Genomic DNA, 24,194 nt, shown 5'->3' with positions numbered 1-24,194 from the left:
CTCTGGAGGCGACTTCTCGAAGAGTTACCTCCACCAAGCTGACCTGTTCTTCAGAGCGCGCGGTGTAAGCATGTCACACACGGTACAACCCTCCCAGCCATGACTGGGGACAAGGCAGCAGAGGTAAAGAGCATGGGGTCGGACGTAGGGAAGAACCCTTCGCAGGGTGGACACCTGCTGAAGGCCGCTGACTTCGACATGTGCCAGGGAGGAGAGTGGCGCCAGAGGACAGAGTACCTGATTAAGACCAAAATAAGAGCAGACAGGATCTGGGGAAGAATGCGTGGAATCACAAGGCCGAACTCAAACCCAGGAGCGCTGGTGAAAGCGGTCTGTTCCCGTCGACACAGAAAAAGGGTCTGCTGCCGTTGGGCGAGTCAATGGAGCGCATGCTCCCAGAGCCGCGCCCCTCTAAATTTAAAGGGGAAGGTTTTTTCTGGTGAAAAAGTTTGTGTCTCCTTTCCCTAGCAAGGGACACCCATACAGTATGGAGGAAAGGGGACGGAACGTTGGAGTATGTGGGCCTGATTTGAGAACGCCAACCCTCCTTTGGCCTTACTGGCATACAATGGACATCTGTTTACTCTGGGAGATCCCCCTGCCCACCCATCCACCTCCATAGGAACGGTGCTAGCATGGAGTCCCACAACTGGAAGGTTTGCCTGGCGTTGGGGACAGGAAGAGACTGGAAGAAGTAGAACCGCCTGGGTAAGATTATCATTTTTATGGCAACAGCTTTTTTAAAGATGCATATGCTGGGTGGAGGAACCCAATGTTCACAACGCTCTGGACGTGATGGTGTGCTCAGAATCAACGGGGGTTGAGGAATATACATGGTACAACGAGGGATGTGCCATTTTGGGTTAATGGTGACACAAGGGTGTGAAGGAGTTGTCTCCTGGGTATTTCTTTTTTATTTAAAAGGAGTTGACGAGGAAAGCGATAGGAATCGATAAAGAAACCGATACGGCTAAGGGGCGCTCTCTACCATCTCTTGCATTATACAAGGCTACCTGGTTGCTTTTAAATGTGGGAGGAGATATTTGTAAGAATGTTCCACAAATGTAGGAAATGTATCCTGATGATTAGACTTGAAGTCCTCCCACTGAATGCTTGTATTACCTGGAAAAATGAGTTAATGACCGCAAAATGTAACTTGTGTACTTGGGGCATTTCCTGCTAATCTGTGATAATTATTATGCACTATAGAAAATGTGACATATGGCCTCATTTATTTATGGCTGGAATTAAAACTTACCTAGAGGCCCTTGTAGCAATGAGGGTTTTACTTTTAGGCTTTGTGAGTATGTTTGGGAAGCTTTCATATTTAAGAATGTTTTATTGAAAAAAAAAGTAGTATTTTAGCTGGTTTTATCCTAGTTTTGATTTGTACAATGAGAGGGTTTTAAAGGTTCTTTTTTTTATTTTATTTTTTTACTCCTGTTAAACTTGGGACAATAGGGATGTTGGAATGTTGAGAAATTTGAATGTTGTAACCGTTGTATGTTTGTTTTAATGTAGAAATACGAATAAACAATTTTGAACTGATTATAGGTGATGCTACTGGCGTTCTCCTACTCTGCACTAAGGCCTTCCCCAGGGCGATGGCGCTCTATAAAAATATCCCTTAACATAACCATTATTCAAGGTTCACAAACCTGCTTAGGCGATTTGCTGTAGTGATCAATCGGTAGTGTATTAGCTAGAATGAGAGCAATCGGGGGATTTCAAATCCTTTTCATTTATTTGTTATTTTTTTGGGAATGATTAACATGGCAAACATATAAAATACAATTCACTTATGGGGACATTTACCTACTACGCTATTATCATTGAAGACCACCAGCCTGGATTATCCCGAAAGAATTTGCACAGGGTTAACACTAATTCTTCAGCATGGGGTCTGGCATGGATTCACATGCTCATGAATATTCTCTGTTGCCAGGCTGAAAACTGCATTTTTCCTCTAAACCAATCTTTGTAATTTGGATGATACTGCCCCCATCCAATGAAAATTGTCTCCCTGAGCGTGTGACCACTCATCTTTTTTTCTCCGATTATTCCACTTTTCCGTTGATCGACTACCAACAGCAGGGATCTGTTGTCAGCGAAGATCTGCTTCATCGCCAGTTCTTTCTTGAAGTTCTGAAGGCCCAGGCTTCGGCTTACTTCACACCATCTATGATTTCCGAAGAAAAGAGCAGTCTCCAAGATATGCAAGAAATGTGGACTATGCAATATTTGTCGAGGATCGGCACCTCATGTGCTTGTATTGCCTACATCCGGACCACGATGAAGGATGCAAAATTTGACGTTGTTTTCGAGTAAGATGAGAAGAGACTGTTACAGCGGGTTGGCAGAATGGCTCAAGATGGGGGAAGGCCTCTGACTCTGCCTCTGTGTAGTCATGCTTCAACTAGGAACGGCCAGTCCCATGAAAGTGCTCCCTCTGAGAAGCATTTGAGGTCTGTTGAGCACGCCCTTTAGTAGGCTAAGCACCATGCTATGGATTCCGCAAGGTTCACTGCGTCTGCGGTACCCAGTTCGGGAAGGACACATTTCCCCGTCTCAGTCTACGTACGTGGTGAGCCTGCCAGTTGGGGCGGCGGGGGCTCCTTCCAAGATGAAGTCCCTGACCCCGTTGACTCTTTGATTGCCATCCTCGGACAAGGCTACGAAGGATAAGTCCTTCAGTGGCTCCTCTCGTCAACTATCGACGACACCTTGGCCGAACAAGACCAGGGCATCGTCAACGACTGCTTAGTCTTCCAGGAAGTCCAACATGTCTTTGACCACGACCCAGTCAATGCCCATGATTCCGTCAACATCACCGGTATCCACACCATCGACGACCCCATCAGCGACCATCACTAAGTCGTTGAAAGGGGGCCTTGCTACTTCCGTGGTCTCTGCCACCAAGACGACGGCAACCCTGCGAGTGTTGTTGCCTCCGCGGCCTAAGGCTTCAGCGGCTGCTCTGCCGATGACCACAGTTGATGTGCCTGGTCATGCGTCCATTATTGCTTCAATCCCGAAGGAGTCGAGTAAGACCAGGGAGCCTCCACTGCCTACAGATTTCCTCTCCAGACAAGGGAGGACATCCCCGGCAATGCCAAGGGATTCCCTGAGGGGATCTGCACGCATCTACACGAGTTCCGATGATGACAATTTGCACGTTGGTTACTACTCAGACCACAAAAGGGGCCTTGATAACATTTCGATGTAGGCATCTCCGCAGGGCGAGCCGGATCCACCGTCTAGCCCAAGGGGGGTACTTCAGTCCAGAGCTGCTGCTGGCTGCTCCACTCACACCTCAACCAACACCCAGGGACATGTCGTTGGACATCCTTACCACCCTCCACACTTTAGTGTCAGAGATGCAACAAAGGCTGCCTGCTACCCCTGTGTCTGTCCTGACCCAGAGTCCTGCGAGGCAGCCAGCTAGCCAGAAGCCCTTCCAGGCGGAAGCATAAGGCAAGGTGCCCTTCAGGCCCAAGACGTTAGCCGACGCCACCGCCACCACTGGACCGGCCTGTGACCCCTGTGGTGGAGGAACCATCACACACCAATACGCATACGGACGCTATTGTGACTTATACCAATGAGTCTGATGGCCATGCACTGGCAGATCGGGAGCCACTGGGTACTTTTCATGCCATGATTTCGAGGGCCTCCGCTCTTTTAAGTTTGGTCCCGGAGGAGACGATGAAAGAGGGGTTCCTCTTCCAATGCCGGAAGTCCAGACGGAAGACCATCATGTCGATCCCTCTACTGGATGATGCCTCAGAAGATGGTTTGGCCCTGCTGAAGAATCCAAGAACCGCTCTCCCCCACCACCAAGAGACAGCCTGGAGACGAAGCACATGGTCCCGGAATTGGCCCTCAGGTGCTTGAGATCACAGCTTTCTCTGTACTCTGTAGTGTCTTCCGCAACCAGGAAGCCCATGGTGCTTCTTGACCAGGTGCGGAAGAAGCTTGATGCAGTGAGAAAGCGCTTCATTTACACCGCAGCCTTCACCGTCAAGGCTGCTAATGTCCTGGCCATCTTATCCTGCTAGGACGGAGAGCTATGGTATAAGCTGAAGTCAATTTCGGACTTCCTTTCGGAGGACAAGAAGGTCAAGGCCCCCTAACTCTGTTCCAGGAAGGGGAGGTTGCCTTGGATGAGGGTAGCTCTCGACATCGCAGATATCCGTTTTCTGTCCTTCCGAAACCAAGGCGGGCTGAAGGTGGTGGACATGACCGTTGATGGGGACAATCTGTTGGGCAAGACTGTGGACCAATCTCTCCAGACGTTTAAGATGGATACGGAGATTGGGTGCTCACTTGGGACATTGCAGCAGAGGAGGTTGTAGTGCTTTTGGTCCTCGAGTGGGATGTCGGCAGGACCTCCAAACGACATAACATGACTCTCTCTCTCTCTCCTAGCCAGTCCGTGGCTACTATCTATCGACCACCTGGTCAAATTTCCTCCTTCCTCTCTGAGTGGGCGGACCTCTCCTCCTCACTCCTGTTCTCAACCACTAAACTCCTCTTTCTTGGAGACTTCAACATCTACCTGGATGCATCCGGTCCCCCCTCTGTACTCTTTCGTGACCTCTGCAACGCTCTCTCACTCTCTATTCTTCCATCTGGGCCGACTCATTCTGCAGGACACACTCTTGATGCTGTGATCTCTTCTGACCTTCCCCTCTCTGTCCCTCTCTGCACTCCTCTCTCCTGGAGTGATCACTTTCTCCTATCCTCCCACCTCACCTTCCCTACCCCACAGGCAAAGCCACCCTCATCGCTGCCACCCTTCTTCTCGGTCATCCGACCCATGAAGCGCGTGTCAGTTGAGGCTTTCGCTGCCCCCTTCTCGCCCCCCCCTCCCGCTTCGGCTGACTCCCACCCTGACACAGCCCTCTTCACGCTTCCTCTGCTATATCTGATACTCTTGATATCCTTGCCCCTGTCATGAGAATCTGCCTGAAGCCCAAAGCCAAATGTAACTCCTGGTATGACTCGGATCCCGTCACCGTTAAACGCAAGTGCAGGGTGGCAGAGAGGAAATGGCGTGTTTCATGTGCATCCTCTGACAAACTGGCCTGCCGCCTAGTCCAAAGGCAATACCGGCTCTCCGTTCTCACCAGGAAGAGAGCCCTTTTCCAAGCCCGCATCTCTGCGGCATCTACTAATTCGGCCGAACTCTTTAAAATCTGCAAGGAGCTGGCCAACCCTGCTGCAGTCTCTACCGCTCCTGTCCCCTCCCAGGCCCTCTGCACGGCACTGGCCTCTCACTTCATTTAAAAAACTGAGGACATCCTGTCCTCACTCTCCTCCCATCACCTCCCTCCCTCTATTCCCTGCTTTTCCTCTGGCCCTTCTGCAGCCACCCCTCCTCCCTCCTTCTCTACCTTTCCCCTTTTTTCTGCCGACAAGGTTTCGAGACAAATCTGATCTATGAAAGTCTCGTCAAAACAGGTCCACCCATGCTCCTCCAAAACTATCAAGGACCACATCGACTCCTTGGCTCCTGCCCTGGCTGACTTCTGCAATCACTCCTTCGCCTCTGGAGTCTTCCCATCCCCTCTCAAGCACTCCCTTGTGCACCCCCTTCTTAAGAAACCCTCCTCCCACCCCTCCTGCCCGGCTAACTATTGCCCAATCTCTATCACTCCCTTCCTGGGCAAGCTCCTGGAGAAACTAGCCATCTCTCAGCTTAATATCCATGCTGAATCTGTTGGTAGTCTTCACGACCATCAGTCTGGCTTCAGAGCCGCCAGAAGCACGGAAACTGCTCTCCTTAACATCCGTGAGGACCTGCTCTCGAACCTTGACTCAAACACTCCTTGTGTTCTCATTTTGCTTGATCTCTCCTCTGCCTTTGATACTGTCAACCATACCATCCTGCTCAACCGTCTCCGTAATAACCTGGGTATCACTGGTCAGGCTCTGGCGTGGCTGTCCTCTTTCCTCTCCAATCGACCCTCCCAGGTCCAACTGGGGTCCTTCCTCTCTGACATCTTTTTCTCTACCTGTGGTGTTCCCCAGGGATCTAACCTCTCTCCCTGGCTGTTCAACCAATACATGCCACTTCTTGACTACTGCATCGCCGCTCTCTGCCCCAATTTTCAGTGCTATGGGGATGATACCCAGCTCATTTTCAGGCTACCCTCGGCCTCCTCCTCCTCTCCTTCCCTCATCTCTGACTGTCTTTCTGCTATCCAGGAATGGTGTGCCGCCAATGACCTCTGCCTTAATGCCAGTAAGACTGAGATTCTACTCATCGGCACACCCACTGCCTCCTTCCCTGCAGCTCTCTGGCCGGCCTCTTAGCCCTCTTCCTGCTCCTACCTACAAGGCTAAAAATCTTGGGGTCATCTTCGACTCCACACTCTTTCTCTCATCACATATCTGACGTCTCTAAGAAGTCACACTACCAGCTTCACATCCTCAGAGGTATCCTTCCTTTCCTCTCCTTCCCCCAGAAGCTCACTGTCTCTAGAGCCCTGGTTCTCTCGAAGCTGGACTACTGTAACAGCCTCTATCTGAATCTGCCTGCCTCTGCTCTCCGCCCTTTGCAACTCATCCAGAACAGGACTGCGAGACTTGTCCTTGCCCTCAAGCCCAGGGACTGTATCTCTCCAGGACTGAAATCGCTACACTGGCTCCCAGTGGCTGCGAGGATTAAGTTCAAAACCCTCTGCATTGTCCACAAAGCCTTCTGGTTCCTCGGGCCAAAATACCTTCAGCTCTCTCTTCCTAAATATCTTCCTTCTCAAGCTCTTCGCTCATCCACCTCCAACTCCCTCAGGGTCAGCCGCTTCTCCAAGCAACGAGTTGGGGTTAGATCTCTCTCCGCAGCAGGGGCCTCCCTCTGGAACAGCCTTCCTGCCTCCCTGAAACTTGAGGAGAACTATCTCTGGTTCCCGGAAGCACCTCAAAACCTCCGCTTTCTCTCCCCCTCTCCCCTGTTAATATTACTGAAACTGCACTGAATCTGCAACAGGGCCACTTACCTATCCCGGTCCGCGGCCCTGCCACTCTTCCCGTGCACTGCCTCCCTGGCAACCCCTGCACTGTGGGACTGTCTCTGTATCCCTACATCCCCTCCTCCCAGCACTTGTCTGCGCTTATCCTGCACTTGCCACCAGCTGGCCCTTATTATTTATATTGTTCTATTAAACCTGTACTGCATTTCTCTCCCTTTCCCTCTTACACTTTTCCATTCCCCTCCACCCTTGCTTGATCTTAATGACACTTGGCCACGTAGGATCTTTGTCTGTCTCACCCCCCCCCCCCTGCCTCATCGCACCTTGAAACACTTGTGTATAGGCACGTTATAAATGCCATATCATATATCATCAACCCTCCAGTTCCACAACCCAGGAGGCCTACAGGGGCCATTCATAGGCCTATCACAGCAGAGGGCAGCGTCGTTGCCCACAAGTCAGGATGCAGACACCCAAGCAGACCTAACTGGCCGGGGATCAAGGCCCACACTTGCGCTCCCCAATGGGAGGCCGCCTAGTCAACTTTGTCGATAAGTGGAAGACCATCACCACTGACAAATGTGTGCTGGATGGTTTTCATCAGGGGCACACCTTGAAATTCCAAGGGAGTTGCTGCCGCATTCCTCCTGTGGCGTGTCAAGAGCTACACATGGCCCAATTCCTGCAGAAAATTCAAGCCATGTTAAGGAAGGGTTGGGGGGGTAATAGAACCCGTCCCTCATGCTTCTGGGGTTCCAAAGTGTACTCCAGATACTTTTTTGTATGAAAAAAGTCAGGAGGGTGGCATCCAATCCTATACTTAAGACGACTCAACAAGTACCTGAAGTCCCAGAAGTTCAGGATGGTCACGTTGCAGCACATGCTCGGCCAGCTGAAGGAAGGGGAATCCTGGCAACATTGGATCTGGAAGATGCTTACTTTCACCTGCCCATCCACCGAGAACATCCAAAGTTCCTGCCATGTGTGGTCCAGGAACAGCACTATCAGTTCAGTGTTGCCCTTCGACCTGAAATCGGCACCTCGGGTGTTCACAAAGTGCTGGACTGCTGTGGCAGCGCATCTGCTTATCAAGGGAATCCACGTCTACCCTTATCTGGACTGGGTCATCCCCTCCCGCTCTCACGTACTGGCAAACAGTGGAGACCATTTGTCTGCTGAAGGAGCTGGGATTCTCCATCAATTAACCGCAATCCTGCATGGAGCCATTGCACAGCGCTCTGTTCCTGGCTGCCCGTCTCAACATGGTTGCATGCCTGGCTGCACCCTTGGAGGAGTGGGTGGTGGGCCATCCTGGGGAAGGTACAGCACCCGTCATCGCTGCACCCAGACAGTATGAGCTATCAAGAAGCTGTTGTGCATAATGTCCTCCTGCAGCCACCTCGTCCCTTTTTGCAGGCTGCAGATGAGGCCTCTTCAGGAGTTTCTGGATGCTCAGTGGCTGCAGGTCTCTTAGACAAGATCATTTTCAGGTTCTACCGTACCAGGCGATGGTTACCACAGATGCCTCCCTAGAGGGGTTAGGGACCCACATGAGACTTCTAAATGCTATAAATCAAACAAAGTAGAGTATCTGAGACCATTCAAAATTGCAAGCTTACATTTATTTTGGTGCATATCATATACTCGAGCGAACTTCAGGTACATCCACGACTAGTATTACATGGAGAAGTGGGGAAGTGAACTGCCTAAATAGTAAACGGCTTCTCCTTCTATACAAAAAAAGAAGCCTGCATCAGTCTAGGTCATTTTGTTATTCATTTGCAAGAGATAACACAAATAGGTTCAGACGACATAAATAATAATGCCCTAATCTCCACATATTCAACAGATATTTTTGTGATACAACTTTACTTATTTCATTAATTACAAGCTCTTTCTGCCAGTTCATGGACAGTGACTTATGTTTCAGTCCTTAAATACAGAATCCACTTGCCCTCCATTCCAACAATGGTCACCCTATTTGCACAACCTAACAAAGTGGAAGGGCTGAACACTATGACTCAATATGTAACTAACCTCTGCTTTGTGCAGTCAGTCTAACTTTCTTCGCAGGATAGGAGGACCTTTCCTTAAATGTTATTTAAACTAGGTTTGTCGGTGAAGGCCAGGTGACTACTACATGCCCTCTCCATGGACCCAGCCTTTCCTTGTAATGACTGGCAGAGAAAGCCAATAACACATTTTTATTTTGTTTCTACTCAATGACTGACAAATGCAACCCCATTTTAAATATTACTAAAAGAACAGGTTTTTTGATAGCAAAAAGGGATTAGATTAGGGCTAAGAAAGATGCATATTATTATTATATTCTAACACGCACTGGACAGTTGCATGCCACAGGCTTCTAGCTCCAGGAGGAAAGGACCTTCACATCATGTTACGCTCAACTGGTTCCACGGGAATGCCACCCAGCAGTTGGGACTCAGGTATCCTTCTCTGCGGTTCGTAGGTGTGGCAAGCGGGAGGGTTCTGCCTGGAGTACAGGTGGGCAATGTTCAAGACTGGGCAACTGGGGTAAACGGCCCCCCACCACCCTGTATATCTGCAGCCTTCTTCAACCAGAAGGCCACTGGATGTAGCTGGCCGGTGTCAGGATCTCTTTGTGAGAGGACAGCTCCCATTGCTATACTGGAAGCGTCTGTTTCCACGATATAAGGAAGATCTGGACGTGGATGTCGTAGGATTGGTGCTGAGGTGAACCTTTTCTTAAGTTCCTGAAAAGCTTTTTCTGCTTCTTCGGTCTAGGCAAATTTTTTGTTATTTTTTCGTAGTAATAAGGTGATCGGGTGTACAACTTTGGAGAAGTCTGATATGAACCGGCGATAACAATTTGCAAAGCCCAACATACTTTGCACTCTTTTTACTGACGTTGGTGATAGCCACTTCAGAACGGCGTCAACTTTGTGCAGATCATCCTGATGCCTCCGGGAGTAAGAATGAAGCCTAGAAACTCTACTTCGGTTACGTGAAAGAAACACTTTTCAAGCTTTGCATATATACGATGTTCACGGAGCTTGGCGAGGACTGAACGGACGTGCTTGATATGATCCTGTTTTGAGGTTGAGTACATTAGGATATCATCTATGTACACTAGCGCGCAGACATCAATTATCTCTCTCAAGACGTAATTCATGAAATATTGGAATGCTGCCGTAGCGTTGCATAACCCAAAGGGCATGACTTGATATTCGAATAAACAATATTTAGTACGGAAAGCAGTTTTCCATTCGTCTCCGCTTCTGACCCGGACCAGGTGGTACGCTCCCCGAAGATCCAATTTGGTGTAAATCTGAGCATCTTTGACCTGGTCCAGCATTTCCGGGATAGGTGGCAAGGGATAACGGTTCTTTACAGTGATCTGGTTTAATGCGCGGTAGTCGATACAGGTCCTTAAGTCCCCTTCTTTTTTCGGCACGAATAACAAAGGACTGGCTGCAGGGGACTTCGATGGACGGATGCAAGGTATTGGTCTAAGTAAGACTTCAGATGAAGATTTTCAGGTTCCGTAAGAGCATAGATTCTACCACAAGGGACTTAAGCACCAGGAACAAGGTCGATTTGACAGTCATAAGGCCTGTGCGGCGGCAGGGTGTTTGCTTGGTCCTTCTGGAATACATCCTAGAAATCGCAGTATTCCTCTGGCAAGGTATTAGTTACACCCAGGGTTGATGTTGTCGCTCCGGGAGTTGCAGAAATACTGAAAGCTTGTTTCTGTTCTTGATAATAACAAGCTGGATAGCAGTCACTGGGGAAGGTTAATTTCCTGGCTCGCCAGTCGATCAAAGGGTTGTGAGCGACTAACCATAGCATCCCTAGTATAAGCCGGAATTGAGGTGCCTTGATGAGATCGAACGAAATGAGTTCCCGATGCCCGTCCTGGCACAGCAAGCTTATCTCTGCTGTGCATTGGGTTACAGGTCCGGAAGCGATTTCTTTCCCATCTACCATAGTCACCTTGTCTGTAGTCGGCTTAGAACATGAGGGAAGCCCCATCTCTGCAGCCAGGTCTTGATCTATATAATTCCCGACTGCCCCACTGTCGATGTATGCCTCAACATCATGCATTCTTGACGACCGTTGGTTGATTAAGATCACTGGTATTGAAAAGTGTGAGGTCGGTGGCTCTTTCCTCTCACTCGACAAACTGACCTCTACGTTTGCCGAGCTGGGTAGTTTTCCGATTTTAGATTCCTTCTCTTCATCTTTTTCCGTGGCCCCAGCAATCTTCCTTGGAGGTTTCACCGGACAGTCTTTCAGGAAATGGCCAGGTTTTCCGCAATACAGACATAACTGTTGTTGCCTTCTTTTATCTCGCTCTTGTTTTGTTAATGGAGGTCGCACCCCCCCAATTTTCATGGGCTCCACAGTGCTTTCATGTGCTCAGGTTACATTGTCTCTGGACCGAACATACACAGCCCGAGGATCTATTTTGGAACGATCTGCTTTTCGGTCTTGCAACCGGTGGTCTAGTTGTACGACCAGATTTATGAGCTCAGAACAGTCTCGAGGAGGATCAACTACTTGAGCTAGAACGTCTTTTAATTCGCCTCGTAAGCCCAGATGAAACAACGTGGTTCTTTTGCTTTCAGGCCACTCAGCATCCGCAACCAATGTGTTGAAAGTAGCAATGTACGTTAACAAGTCCTGATTCCCCTGTCGGAGGGAAAGGAGTTCATTGTCCACTGCTTGCTCTCGGGTATGGCGAGCAAAATGTTTCTCCATTTCCCGCTGAAATACTCCAGAGTCATGTAATAAAGGATCATCATGGGTCACCAATGGTACAGACCAATCCGCTGCGCTTTTGCTCGGGTATGATAAAACAAAGGCCACCCGAGCTTGGTCGTTTGGCCTGCAAAGAAAGTGAAGGCGACACTGACACATGAAAGCTGCGTATTTCCGTGGATCACCTGTAACCGCTCCGGCGGTGCCAAAGGAACTGTTCCTGGTAGCATAATTTGTACCGGAGTAGAGGAAGTGGATGGCAGGGTAGGATTCTGCATTGTTAGGTTGCTTCCAGGCAGAGGTGTCTGTCCTGCTCGTGATTGCAAGTATTGTCTGCTAATGTCTTCAGTGCGCTCCTTTAGTCACTATTAAATCTCTTCGGAGAGCGTTAGTCTCCTGTCAGGCAGAATGAACCTCGGCGCGCAGTTCTCCTATTAATTGGGCCAATTGGTCTAATTCCGAGGTGTCTATGGTGCCCAGGTGGGTTGGTTTGGCAGGCTTCGCGTTCTGTTACGCTCGCCTGGTTCCACGGGGACACCACCCAGCAGTTGGGACTCAGGTATCCTTCTCTGCGGTTTCCAGGTGTGGCCAGCGGGAGGGTTCTGCCTGGAATACAGGTGGGCAATGTTCAAGACTGGGCAACTGGGGTAAACAGCACCCAACCACCCCGTATACCCGCGCCCTCTCTGGACCTCTCCTCACCTTGTTTTTAATGCAGGTGTTCTCCGTCCTGCCTTCTTGGCAGGGGCGCCTTGTGCTTGGTGGACGATTGCGATCAAGTTACTTCACTGATGCCGGCCCGCTTGGAGTCTTTCAGGTAGGTCTTATTGCTGTGGTATATTGGTGTCCTTGCATGCCTTTTTGGTTTAACTAATGTCTTTTCTCTTCCTTGGGTGCACGGATATGCCAATATGTGGCATATACTGAATTGGGTCTCACCGGTAAGTAATGGCGTTTTTAGAGCGCCTTGATGCGGTGAGTAGATGCTAAGCACAGCGCTATGATGCCTTGCCTTTTGCTAACCTGTTGCCTTGTCTTCCCCACAGGTCGCGGTGCTCAGCCGGTGCATGGAATTCCTGAGGCGATGCTGGTCGAGGAGCGGCTTGCGAGGTAAGCTTTTCGGCACCGTTAGTTAAATTGTAAAAATATCCAATGCCTTGTTTTCTTCCTTTTTTTGCAGATCCGTCGGTTCGGGAGGAGCTCTGGTTCCAGGATTCTGATCGCAAGAGTCGTGGACAGCTAGCAATGAAATTACAGGTAAGTTGCTGCTGCTCACAATGTCCTTTTCCTCCTTAACAGATGCTGTTCTTCCGAGGTTCGCGGGTGCAGCTGAACACGGTGAGCGTCACATTGCAGAATTGCAAAGTAACGCGAAGCATGTTATCCCAGTTGGGTGTGGTTTAAATAGCTTCAAGAAAGTAGTCCAGGTAAAATAGTTCCTATGGTACCACACCCAAAAATACTATACTGCATAGCTTGGTTCCAAGGAGCCAAGCTATGTGGATGCCTCCATGTTGATTGGCACTGAAATAAAGTAGTTTCCAATACAGGTCCTTTATCAAGTATGAGCCTGGCGCCAAGGGCGCCAGGACTGGCCCCAAGAAGGCCTAGGCCAAGGATGCCTGGTTTTAGTGGGGACCTGAGTCAAGACCCTTCCTGGCCCATGGGCTTGCCAGGGGGTTTTCTCGATGGGGGTCGTGACACATCATCGTCCTGGATATTTGGGAGTCTTCTGGGCCCTCAAATCACTCCTGCCGTTACTGCGGGGGATGGAGTTGAGAATCTTAAAACACCACCACCATGGTCTGCATGACGAATCGGGGTGGGACGTGATCCCCCTACGCTCTCCCAGGAAGCCTAGATTCTGTGGCGCTCGTCATTTTTCAGGACATGTTCCTCGTCCTATTTCACTGGGCATTCACCAAGAACACCATTGCAGACTCGCTCAACAGGGAGCTGCGTTTTTGCCACAAATGGAAACTTTGTCTTTATCAGGTATATCTTATCTTCCGTGGGTGGTGGCTACATCAGATCGACCTCTTTGCAACGGTGGCCAACTCCAAGTGCCAGAGGTTTGCCAGCAGGTTCCCTCAGGCGAGGAGCCTTGGGGATGCCTTTTTGTTCCTGTGGGAGGGGCTCTTCCTGTATGCCTTCCTTCTTATCCTGCTTCTACGTGTGATCGACACTGCAGAATGATGCACATCGCTCCGGTGTGGCCTCAACAGATCTGGTACCCGGATCTGCTCAGTCTGCCTGTGACTCAGTCCAACCGGTTGCTTCCACTTCCCGATCTCGCCAGAGAAGACTGGGTGATAGTGCACCACGACCCGGCGTTGCTGGGCCACATGGCCTAGCTCCTGCAGCTCTAGAGTTTGGGCGTTATTCTCCGCCACTGGAATGTAAGAAGATCCTAGCCAGGGCCAGAGCTTCCTCTACATTGTTGTGTTATGGCCATAAATGGAAACACTTCAGTGTGGTGCAGGACTCTGAGGAATATGCTGCTGCGTGTCGCAGCTCTGCAGCTCCTTCCGTATCTGCTTTCCCTATCCAAGGCTGGCCTAGCTCACACCTCTATCAAGGCGCACCTGGCTGCCATATCTCGTTACACCAGGACGCCTGGTAAGCCCTCCTTGTTGTTGCACCGGCTTGTCAAGGAGTTCCTCAAAGACCTCTTCAGAACGTTTCCACCAGTGAAAGCTCTTGCTCCATCATGGGAGCTCAACATGGTTTTGACTAAACTCATGGCACCCCCATTTGAGCCAATGTATCGGACCCCTCTGAAGTTTCTCTTGTGGAAGACTGCTTTTCTTTTGGCATTGACCTCGACTAGACAGGTTGGGGAGATCCAGACCCTCTTACAAGCAGCCGTACTTTTCCATCCACCCTATGAGGGTGTGCTGTGGACCCACTCCACCTCCACAAGTCTACCAGTCTTCTTCCGGGACTCTTCCACGTTAGCACAAAGGACACTGCATTCACTGGACGTTGCTCGTGCCTTGAAGTTTTATGTGGCACACACAAAGGTTTTTCAGAAGACTTTTTGAATTTTGGATCTGTTAATCAAAGGAAGGCCCTGCCTAAGGCATAAATATTGAGGTGGCTTTCCGTCTGCATCATGCACTATTATCGTCTGCCCAACAGACCTCTTCCATGCTGGCCGAGAGCCCATTCCACCCGAGCCATCACAGCGACGCCAGCGTTTCTCTGGTGTTCCCCTGCTCGACATCTGCAGGGCTGCTATGTGGAGGTCCACCCACACCTTCACGAGATTGTACTGCATCGGCCGTCATTCCAGGGAGGAGTCCTTGGTTGGGCAAGCGGTGCTACGCAACCTGTTCGTTTGAGGTGAGTCTGTTCCAAGGGTACATGTATTGCCTCCCGTGGGTGTGCATATGTACTGATATGTAATCGTATTCATGAGAATTTTGCAATGCTGGAGAAGGAACGCATTTCTTACCTTTAACTCCTGTTCTCCAGCATGGGTCTACCCTGGATTCACATACAAACCCTCTCTTCTTCCAGTCTGTGGCTCTTCTTTGTTCCTAATGCCACTTTACGTGATCTCCCAAATCTGAAGATGGCCACCTGGGGTGGAGTTTAGGGAGATGACTGTCATTGGCTGGGGGCAGTATGACCCAAAGGACATTTGATTGGTTTAGAGGAGAAATTCAGTTTTCAGGCTAAAGTGAAACCGCTTTACTTTTTACCGAGGTGTCCCAGCCTGACAGGTAATATTCATGAGCATGTGAATGTATTCATCCATGCAGCCCATTGGACATTAAGTTGCTCTGTTATCGAATCATTTCCCATGCCATAACCCCACTGTTCCCTCTTCAGGTACTTACCATTCCCCCTAGAACAACCCCATGTGCACATCTCCGTACATCAAACTGCCCCCACAATCAGTCCTACAGATAACTGTCACTTTCACTCCCAAGAAACGGACACAAACTGCCAAAAAAAAATATGGAGTAAAAATCCTCCTAATAATCGGCCCTGCTTCCAAACGCACAGCTCAGTGGATCTGTTTGCTTAAATGGTACCAGCAGAGCAGTGGCACATGAAGAAGCTCTACTATTATTACTATATCGCAGAAAAGAAATTCAGTGGAAATTGGCCAATCTGTAAAGGAGGTTAATTGATTTGTATTTGTGTTTATTGTATTTATATAGCGCCTTAATCCAAGTTTTCTACTTTTAAATATGAGATGTAATGTGATTGAATTGTAATTGTATATTCACTTTTTGTGAAAGGTTGGTTTTGACCATGTCAAAATAACAAAAACTCTATTACTGCCTAATCTCTAGAGGAGCTTTATGCAAATAGGAAGATCCATTTTTACCTTGAACTACTAGGCGGGAAGAAGAATAGATTCCAAAATAGTCTGTATTGGCGCTAATTTTATTTTCTTCATATACAAATATCCATCGTGTTGAATTTCTTTTTTTAAACGGTAAAAATCATTGTACTGACAACTTGATAAAATTCGGAGTGATTACTCCCATGTGAAACTCTTACCTGGTGCTCAGCCTACAGGCATATCCCCATCCTTCATGAACCTAACAACACAGCTCTCGAGTTGAATAGTCCTCATTTCAGTGTAGCAACTGCTAAACCTATTTTGTTGTTGGACAACTTTGCAAACCTAATGTTTCAGCCAAAGTGACAATTGATCTGTTTAATCAACATGCTATTAGATTGTGATAGTTCGAATAGATTAGGGTTTATGCCCATTATCAGTTACTGTGCATTTACATGCTGAATCCTCCGATTTCAAATCAATATTGTTTAAAAAGTATGCACTGGCCTGCGGATCATTTGATGTTCCTTCCTGCCATACCGGCCAAGGGCTGTGTAATATGACGTTTTGATTTGACAGGGGATACAGCGCCCCTGGTAGTGAAGAATATCTTTTCGGTCTTTAATCCTAAAAAGGACCAAAAACCGGTGGGGGTAATTGAGGGCCCATTGAGGGAGGGTGTGTCCAGTGCGGTGGGCATTCCCCCTGGAAAGCATAAATCACAAGCGGAAAATAATTCTAAAAACTTGCCAGCGAATGCCAAAAGGAAGGCGAAGGGTTCCCGAGCATTTCTTAGGAACATTAGATCACCACCTCTGCCGCTTAGTCTGCCAGCTGCGAAGAAGCCTAGGAGAGATCTGCCCCCCTCCCTGATACCTCCATAGGGGAGCCGAGTCTGTTGGTGGAAGAATTGGAGAAAGCAGAGGAAGATGCTGACTGGAAAGACATTAGTAACTCTGAATGGGAATTAATGGAAGGTCTCTCGAAATCAAGGGATCTTGGCGTGAAACCAGCTGAGAGAGCACTAATGGAATCGCTCTTGCCGACTACAATCCCTGTAAAAAGACTGTTAGTTGCTAACGAGGAAGAAAAACCAAAGTCTGGTGAAGCTTCTGTCTCCACCAAAAAGGTTGTGAATTAACCAGAAAATGATTTAGGATTTTTTAAGACACTCAAACAAAGAAGGATGGCCTTGCTTAACCTCCCCCTCAAAACCAAGGAGCCTTTGGCCGCCAATACCCAAAGTCCTTCCAATGAAAAAGAGCTTGGATTGAGGACCCTCGAGGACATGAGAAGAGGTGGTCTAGGAGCTATGAATAGAAACAAGACTGTCAAAGGGTATAAACCCAATGGTGCTAATAAAGAGCCTAGATGGGAGGTGGTAAGGAGGGGGGGGGGGAGATGGAAAACCGCTGCCCGTCACAAAAAAACTGAAGAACCGAGTCCAAAGGTTTGCTTGGAAATTATTAAGAGTGATTCTACAATGTTCTTGCTGAATAGGGGAAATGTTGTCCGGTTGGTTAATACTATAGCCCCGAATCTCAAATTCACGACAGAGGATATTAAGATTGTGGAATTCATTGAAGAAAAAAATGACAGACTGGATTATATTGCATGTCTCCTCTAAGGGTAAAAAGGATGCCTTGCTAGCACTCAGAGACAAATTCTTACCCCTCGGTTTTGATCTAACTGACTTTTACGCTCAATTGAAAATTAACTGGAAATTGCCTACCTCTACAAGGGCCCCTGATTTGGAAAACCTAGCTCGGAGGGAGGAGAAGAGGAAGGAAAGGGGTAACGAAAGACTCAATAGGCAATTTAAAGAGGTGGTCTCGGTGGCCCACAAGAAAGATCTACACTCTCAGAAGTTTACAGTAGCGAACCATGGAAAGCTGAGGGTTTTAACATCACCCGCGGCTACCGTGCCAGCTTGGTCATGGCTAGCAGGTGCTCTGAGTGGTCCTGGAAGTTGCTAGACTATCGAAAAAAAGACATCAACCTTATTGGGGATCGGCTGTTGGAATACTAGAGGGTTCCGAAGCCTGTTTGGGGGTGGATTGCGGGCTTTGGCGGATCTGGACATCCTCATGTTCCAAGAGACCTGGTGACACCACATAACCATCAGTGTGATGGTTATGTGGTGTCACTAAACCCGGCTCCTAAAGGGTTGCTTGGCCGCCCATTTTCTGGATTACTGACGATGCTGAGGAATGACTTGGGTTGGTCGATTACGGCAACTAAATGCCCAAATCCCTATGTCCAAGCAATTTATTTAGAAAATGATTTGGATGGTGTGGTCCGGCCTTGGCTTTTGATCAACGTGTATTGGCGAGTCAATGTGGAAGGAATTTGATTTTACGAAGGCTGTAACTAACTTGATTGATGAGGCTGTCTGTGAAGGGGATGGTGTTAATATAGTGTTGTGTAGAGATCTTAATATCAAACTGTTTAATAAGACTGGGAAGCTGTGTGATGAGAAGGAATGGAATGAAAGGGAGAAGAATTGGATGAGGAGTATGAAGCTAAGAGAAATGCACTTGGTAAACGGGCAAACGGAGGGAGATATTCCCGGTTACCCCACATGGAGGAATGGTTTATTGACATATTGCCTTGACTACTGCTTCATTTCCAACAATCTTAAGGAGAGTATTGAGACCTTTTGTAGAGATCCCCCAAACTATCAGTGATCACGATCTATTGACCATAAGTTTTGGGGGTAGGTGGGATAGAGATCGGAAGGATGTAATGAAAGAGGTTGAATTAGGGAGTTGTGGGACTCGCCTCCGATTGAAAGAGCATGATGTCAGGAGGATTGACAGAGAGTATAATAGACAATTGTTGGCGGACCCTCGGAACATTGATTATAGGGGGCTCCTTAAAGAGCTCTCTAAACCAGGAGTGCGGAAAGGGGATTTGCCGTGGTCAAAAAAGCATGTCTATGACGGTGAACTAGTTAAAAAAAACAAAAGACATGCGTAGAACTCTGAAACAAATGGGTGTGATTCTGGCATGGACAAGAAAGAAAGGGCAAGAAAAATGCGGCAGACATATAAAAATTGGTGTAGAGGTGCGCAACATTTGCGTCTTCAGCATGATGCCGAGTGCATGTTACAAGCGGTCTGCAAGAAGGATTCTAGATCCACATGGGAATTAATTAATAATGGTGGGGTGTTCCGACATGAGAAATCCTTGGTGATGGTGGCGGAGAAAAACTGGATTAGTCATCATCAGTCATTGTTCTCAGACCCAGGTGAGGACTTGCATAGCCATAAAGCTAGGGATAGTGGGGGATGGAAGTTTCTTCTGGATGATCATGATGTTGGTCTGATGATTGGAAAACGTAGTGCTTCCAGAGCGGCCGGTCCCGATGGAATCTCAGACTACGAACTAAAAAAAAAACAAAGACCACTGAGTTAGTGTTGTTTTAACAATGTTTAGGCAAATCATGGCCAACAGAACAATTCCTGAATCTTGGAAGGAAGCCTTAATTGTGCCAATTTTTAAAAAGGGCGATAGGGCTGATCCTAAAAACTATCGCCCTATCGCCCTTTTGGATGCGCTCGGAAAGCTCTTTGCAACCCTCTTGCTTCGTGATCTGAAAGACGGGGCGGATAAGAGTGGTATTTTGGACCCGAGGCAGACGGGCTTTGTGAGGGTTGTGGGCACCTCCCTAAACCTCTTCTTACTAAACTTACTTAAGGAAAGGAGCTTTGAGAAGGAATCAACACTGTTCTTGGCCTTTGTGGATCTCGAACAGGCGTTCGACAGGGTCCTCAGGAGACATCTGTGGGTGAAACTGCGGCTGTGGGGTTGCCCTGGGGATCTTGTAGAGGCAATTGAAGCACTTTATATTAACACCCCAGTGCGAATTAGGCTCTCCACAAGGGGAACGCTATCGAGTAAAATCTTTACCTTCCGGGGCCTGAAACAGGGTTGTGCTCTGGCCCCGTTACTTTTCTGTTTATATATCTCCGACGTGGGATTGTTCCAGGAGAATGTGTGTGCCTTTCCACCCTCAATAAACGGAGCCCTGGTTCCGTGGATTCTTTTCGCAGATGACCTGGTCTTCCTTGACTGTACTCCTATAGGCCTCCAGCACCGCCTCCAAGCTTTTGAATCATACCTTAAGAGCAAGGGCATGAAAATAAATGCAAGTAAATCTAAGGTCCTCCCGATGAAGAAGGTTAAGAAAAAGAGACCTTTACCTGGAGGGTGGGTGGAACTCCTCTAGAGACGGTGGATTCAATAGTGTATTTGGGGGTCAAGATTAATAGGAATATTGATGAGACTGCCCATTACGCTTATCTATGGCAGAAAATGATCCCTACGGTGAACCAGGGTAGGATGGTACACCGGAAATTTTGTAAATTCACACTAATTCCCATCATCTCCTTCATAAGCAAAAGGTGGCACAGACCATAACCTATGGAGCCGAAGCTGCTCTCTGCCTCTCATATGAGTGTTGGGAGAAATTGGAGGGTCATTTTTGGCGCAAGATTTTGCACCTGCCAAATGATCTCCTACTGTGTAAAATTAGATTTGAACTTAGGCTCCAGTCTTTACAATCACTAGTAGCTTGGAAGACGGTTTCATTATATAGGAAATGTGCCCTAGAGAATGTTGAGAAACCGTTTAAGATCTTGGCCTTGGCGAACAGGGTGGTCAATGGACCATTTGAAGAAGAATGGGTCCGTCGACCTGCTGATGTCTAACCCAATGAGTGTGAAAAAGAAACTGCTGTTCTGTGATTGGATTACCACCATGGACCAGTGCAGTGGTTTAAGGTCTAAAGATCCCCCATCCATGGAGGGAGGCAGAGTTAACGAACTTCAGAAATTCATGATCAAATTCCCTGACCCCAATTATTGTGATCTTCTGCTTAGATGTCACCTAAATATTTTACACTCAAGAGAGATTCTGTTTAAGAGGAAAATGGTGGGGATTGAAAGTGCCAACTGTCGACATTGTATGAGCTCTTGCTTGGTGAAAACTCCGGAACATTTAATAATGAACTATGAAGCTCTGACTAAGATTCGAATGTTCTATTTAGAGGAGTCCTCATTGATGGAAACTACTCTCTCGAAAGGGGAATGGTGTAAATGGATGCTAATTGGTGACAAGCCTAGGATGGTTATAGCTGTGATGAAAATGTTGGAGGTTGGGTTAACCAACCAGGGGGAAACTAGGAGGGAGGAGGGGGATTAAGAGAGTTTTGGGATTGATGCATATCCCTATTGTCTCAATGTCAATCTGACATAGTATCATCTCATGAGTAGGTGGAGAGGATGTTGTAACATCCATGGATGGTATTTACAATTGAGCTGTTTAGGGAAACGGTGTTATTCCTAGTGAAATGGCTGTTGTTGCAAGCTATGGATGGCCTTTTCTTTTTTTCTTTCTCTGGGGAACAAAGAATGTTAAAGGTTTTTTATGAGTTAATAATTGTATTTATACATGTTTGACTTTTTAACCAATAAAACATTAAAAAATATATATATGACGTTTTCTACCCTAATGATTTCGGTGGACTAATCTCACCAACCCTAATCTCAGTATTCCACGCTTTTCCAAAAATGTGCGATCTTCAATTGTCTTATTTGACAAATATGGTAAAGCTTAGAAATCAACTTTACACTAATATGAAGTGCAATGCTGCATCTAAACGACGTGCAAAGAAGTGAGGGGGAATGTAGTGAAGTGCGTCGTTGGTGATTTTGGAACGAGAAGGAATCGATCCGAATCTCAATTTCCCCACTTGCCCAAAATGGTTTGCACTTTGGTAATTCACTTTATCTCGCTTTGCTTCAGGTCTCTTAGCTGCCAGTGTTTTTTTCTTTTCCCGCAGGAAATCAAAAATCCTATCTGCATATTAATGGTCAATTGCAACCGCTCCATGTTTTAAGGTGGCGACAGCCTGTTTTCCTCATCTGCCCCTGGTGGTAGCAGGGGTGGTCCCAGGCAGAGTGAGCCCATTCATTTAAACTTGTTAGCACAAGCATCCTGGTATCGGTTTCTTATTTATAGTTCTTTGAAATGCAATTTTCTTCACCAGGCCTTTGCACATTGGAATCCAGTTATCCAAGGGTTAATAAATCTGAAATATTTGTGCAATGTTAGCAATTTACCACGTAATATGGTCACTGATTGGGGTATATTCTGCCCATGTGAGCTGAGCCATTTGACTGCACACACATAACTATCCCCTTTGCGGTTGGGGGGGGGGGAGGTTGTGGGCGGGGTTTGCAGACTTGTCTATTGTGATCAGGAGGGTGAGCCACAGGGTTTGGTACCCCATCACCAGAAGCTCTAGGGTTCAACCTTGTTAGGGTTGTCTACCAGGGGCCGCTGGCCCTGGCCTTGTTTAGTTCTGGAGGGTGATCCAAGCAGCACTATACTCATTACAATCCCCCTTGAAATCACCCCTTGTTAGTGTTGTTTTGCCGAATGTCCTTTCTCTAATTATGCACTTTCTTTTACAGAATTACACACAGTATATCCCACTCTCCATCTACGACTTGCAAACGTGGATGGGCAGTCCTTCCATCTTTGTGTATGACTGCTCCAACGCAGGCCTCATTGTCAAGTCTTTCAAACAGTTTGCACTACAAAGGGAGCAGGAGTTGGAGGTAAGAGCACAGACAAGCATGACCTATTCACGCCCAAAACAGGTGTTAATTTCCCTTAAATGTTTCTTTATGCGTTTGGTGGTGGACTTCAGTTGCGTGGACATAATTATATTGCACCGGCTGCAATGTGTTCAGTCAGGCCAGCTCTTGCCACGTGGCAGCGTCTGCACCAACCTCCCGCCGGCTTTCCTCTAGCTTCTGTCACCCAACCATTAGAATACGCGGCACTGTATTGAACACAGTCTGGAACCTTTGCACCATTGTTTCCCTATCGCTCCTTAGAAAACTTTAATAAATACGTTTTGCAAAAAGGGGGCGAAAATAGAGACACCATTTATCCCATTGGTGTGTTGGCGTAGGCTGCGGTTACGCATTCTCGAAAAAATAAGTGCTCTCACACTGACATGGACGATTTAACAGCAGAACAGTTTGCAATGTTGTCTTCATTTACACTAGCCTATATATAAGATGCTTGTAGGTGCGCATCAGTAGGCGGATTCCAAGGGACGGCAGGGCTGGAATTATCTCTTATATAACACTCCTCACAGCCGGGGATGGTGGCAGCGTGTTAATGAAATGAACAGTCCTTCCTGCCTCTGCATGTGGTGCTTTGACGGGCCTGTCTCCTCAGCACACCTGCTGCTGCTCTAGTTTGTTTACTTGTGTATCGGATAGAGCCTATCCCTGAGCAGCAGGAGGTGGTTCTGTCCTGTCCTGTCCTGGCCTGACCCTGTTCACTAGTGCCTGTGGGGTTTGCTTTCTGCACCAGACCTATAAATGCATTTTGCCGAGGTGTTTCGAACCGATCTCTCATGGTTTTTTGGTGTAGATTTAGAAGGCACTTAGTTATGCTTATAATGATGATTTTGCAAATTACCAATGTGCTGTGAAAGTGCCACTGTAGACAAAAGACGTTTATTTGAACTGGACGTCTATTGCTTCTATACAAGTCAAACTGGTAGTCAAGAATGGTGCAAAGACCTCCACAATCTTGCGGACTTGGAAATACGCAAGGCGAGGGCAGCCATGATGGGGGATAAGGACGTGCTACAGTAGCCTAGCCACAGATGGTACTCTCTTGCGTTGTGATCCAGAATCTCCCGCCCTCTAGTAAGGGGTACACGAGAAGGGGGGGGGGGGGCTCTCTCTCTCTTTCTCTCTCTCTCTTTCGTGCTGGCGCTTGGGATCTTTGGGGTTAGACACCGGGACAAAAATCCATCAGCAGCACGACCTAAGAGTCTATCCCTGACCATGGGATGAGGGGCACTGTTAATCTCCCTTTCCACCCTGCACTCACTGCTGGGAGTACATTTCAAGATGGGTTGACACCCTGGGGGTGATTCTTGTTGCTACAGTCAAATTGCACTTTGGTTAGCTATACAGCCTTTGGGAGGGATGCCACTGTGAGGAATTTGACAATCTGCACAGTGTGTGCGCTCTCCTGGGTTACAATTTGAAATTGAAATGGAATAATGGTAAATCAACCTACGGAAAAATGTGTGGGGCTAATCCGCACACATTTTCCTATGCTCAACGCACGATATACACAAA

The 24,194-nt window shown here is 47.8% G+C and overlaps 1 protein-coding gene across 4 annotated transcripts in view; it reads left to right on the top strand.

Annotated features, from left to right (window-relative positions):
• Nucleotides 1-24,194, top strand: part of RPTOR (regulatory associated protein of MTOR complex 1) — a 2,822,438-nt gene that overhangs the window by 1,032,914 nt on the left and 1,765,330 nt on the right. For all 4 annotated transcript variants that reach the window (XM_069655181.1, XM_069655184.1, XM_069655182.1 and 1 more), the window contains exon 5: nucleotides 22,497-22,643. In XM_069655181.1, the coding sequence (XP_069511282.1) occupies nucleotides 22,497-22,643 (147 nt within the window). The remainder of the gene's footprint in view (nucleotides 1-22,496; nucleotides 22,644-24,194) is intronic.

This window comes from Ambystoma mexicanum, chromosome 3q (assembly GCF_040938575.1).
Source record: "Ambystoma mexicanum isolate Mex_15411 chromosome 3q, UKY_AmexF1_1, whole genome shotgun sequence".
NCBI lineage: Eukaryota > Metazoa > Chordata > Amphibia > Caudata > Ambystomatidae > Ambystoma > Ambystoma mexicanum.
The sequence above is the reverse complement of the archived record's forward strand: the minus strand, read 5'-3'. Positions and strand labels throughout refer to the sequence as shown.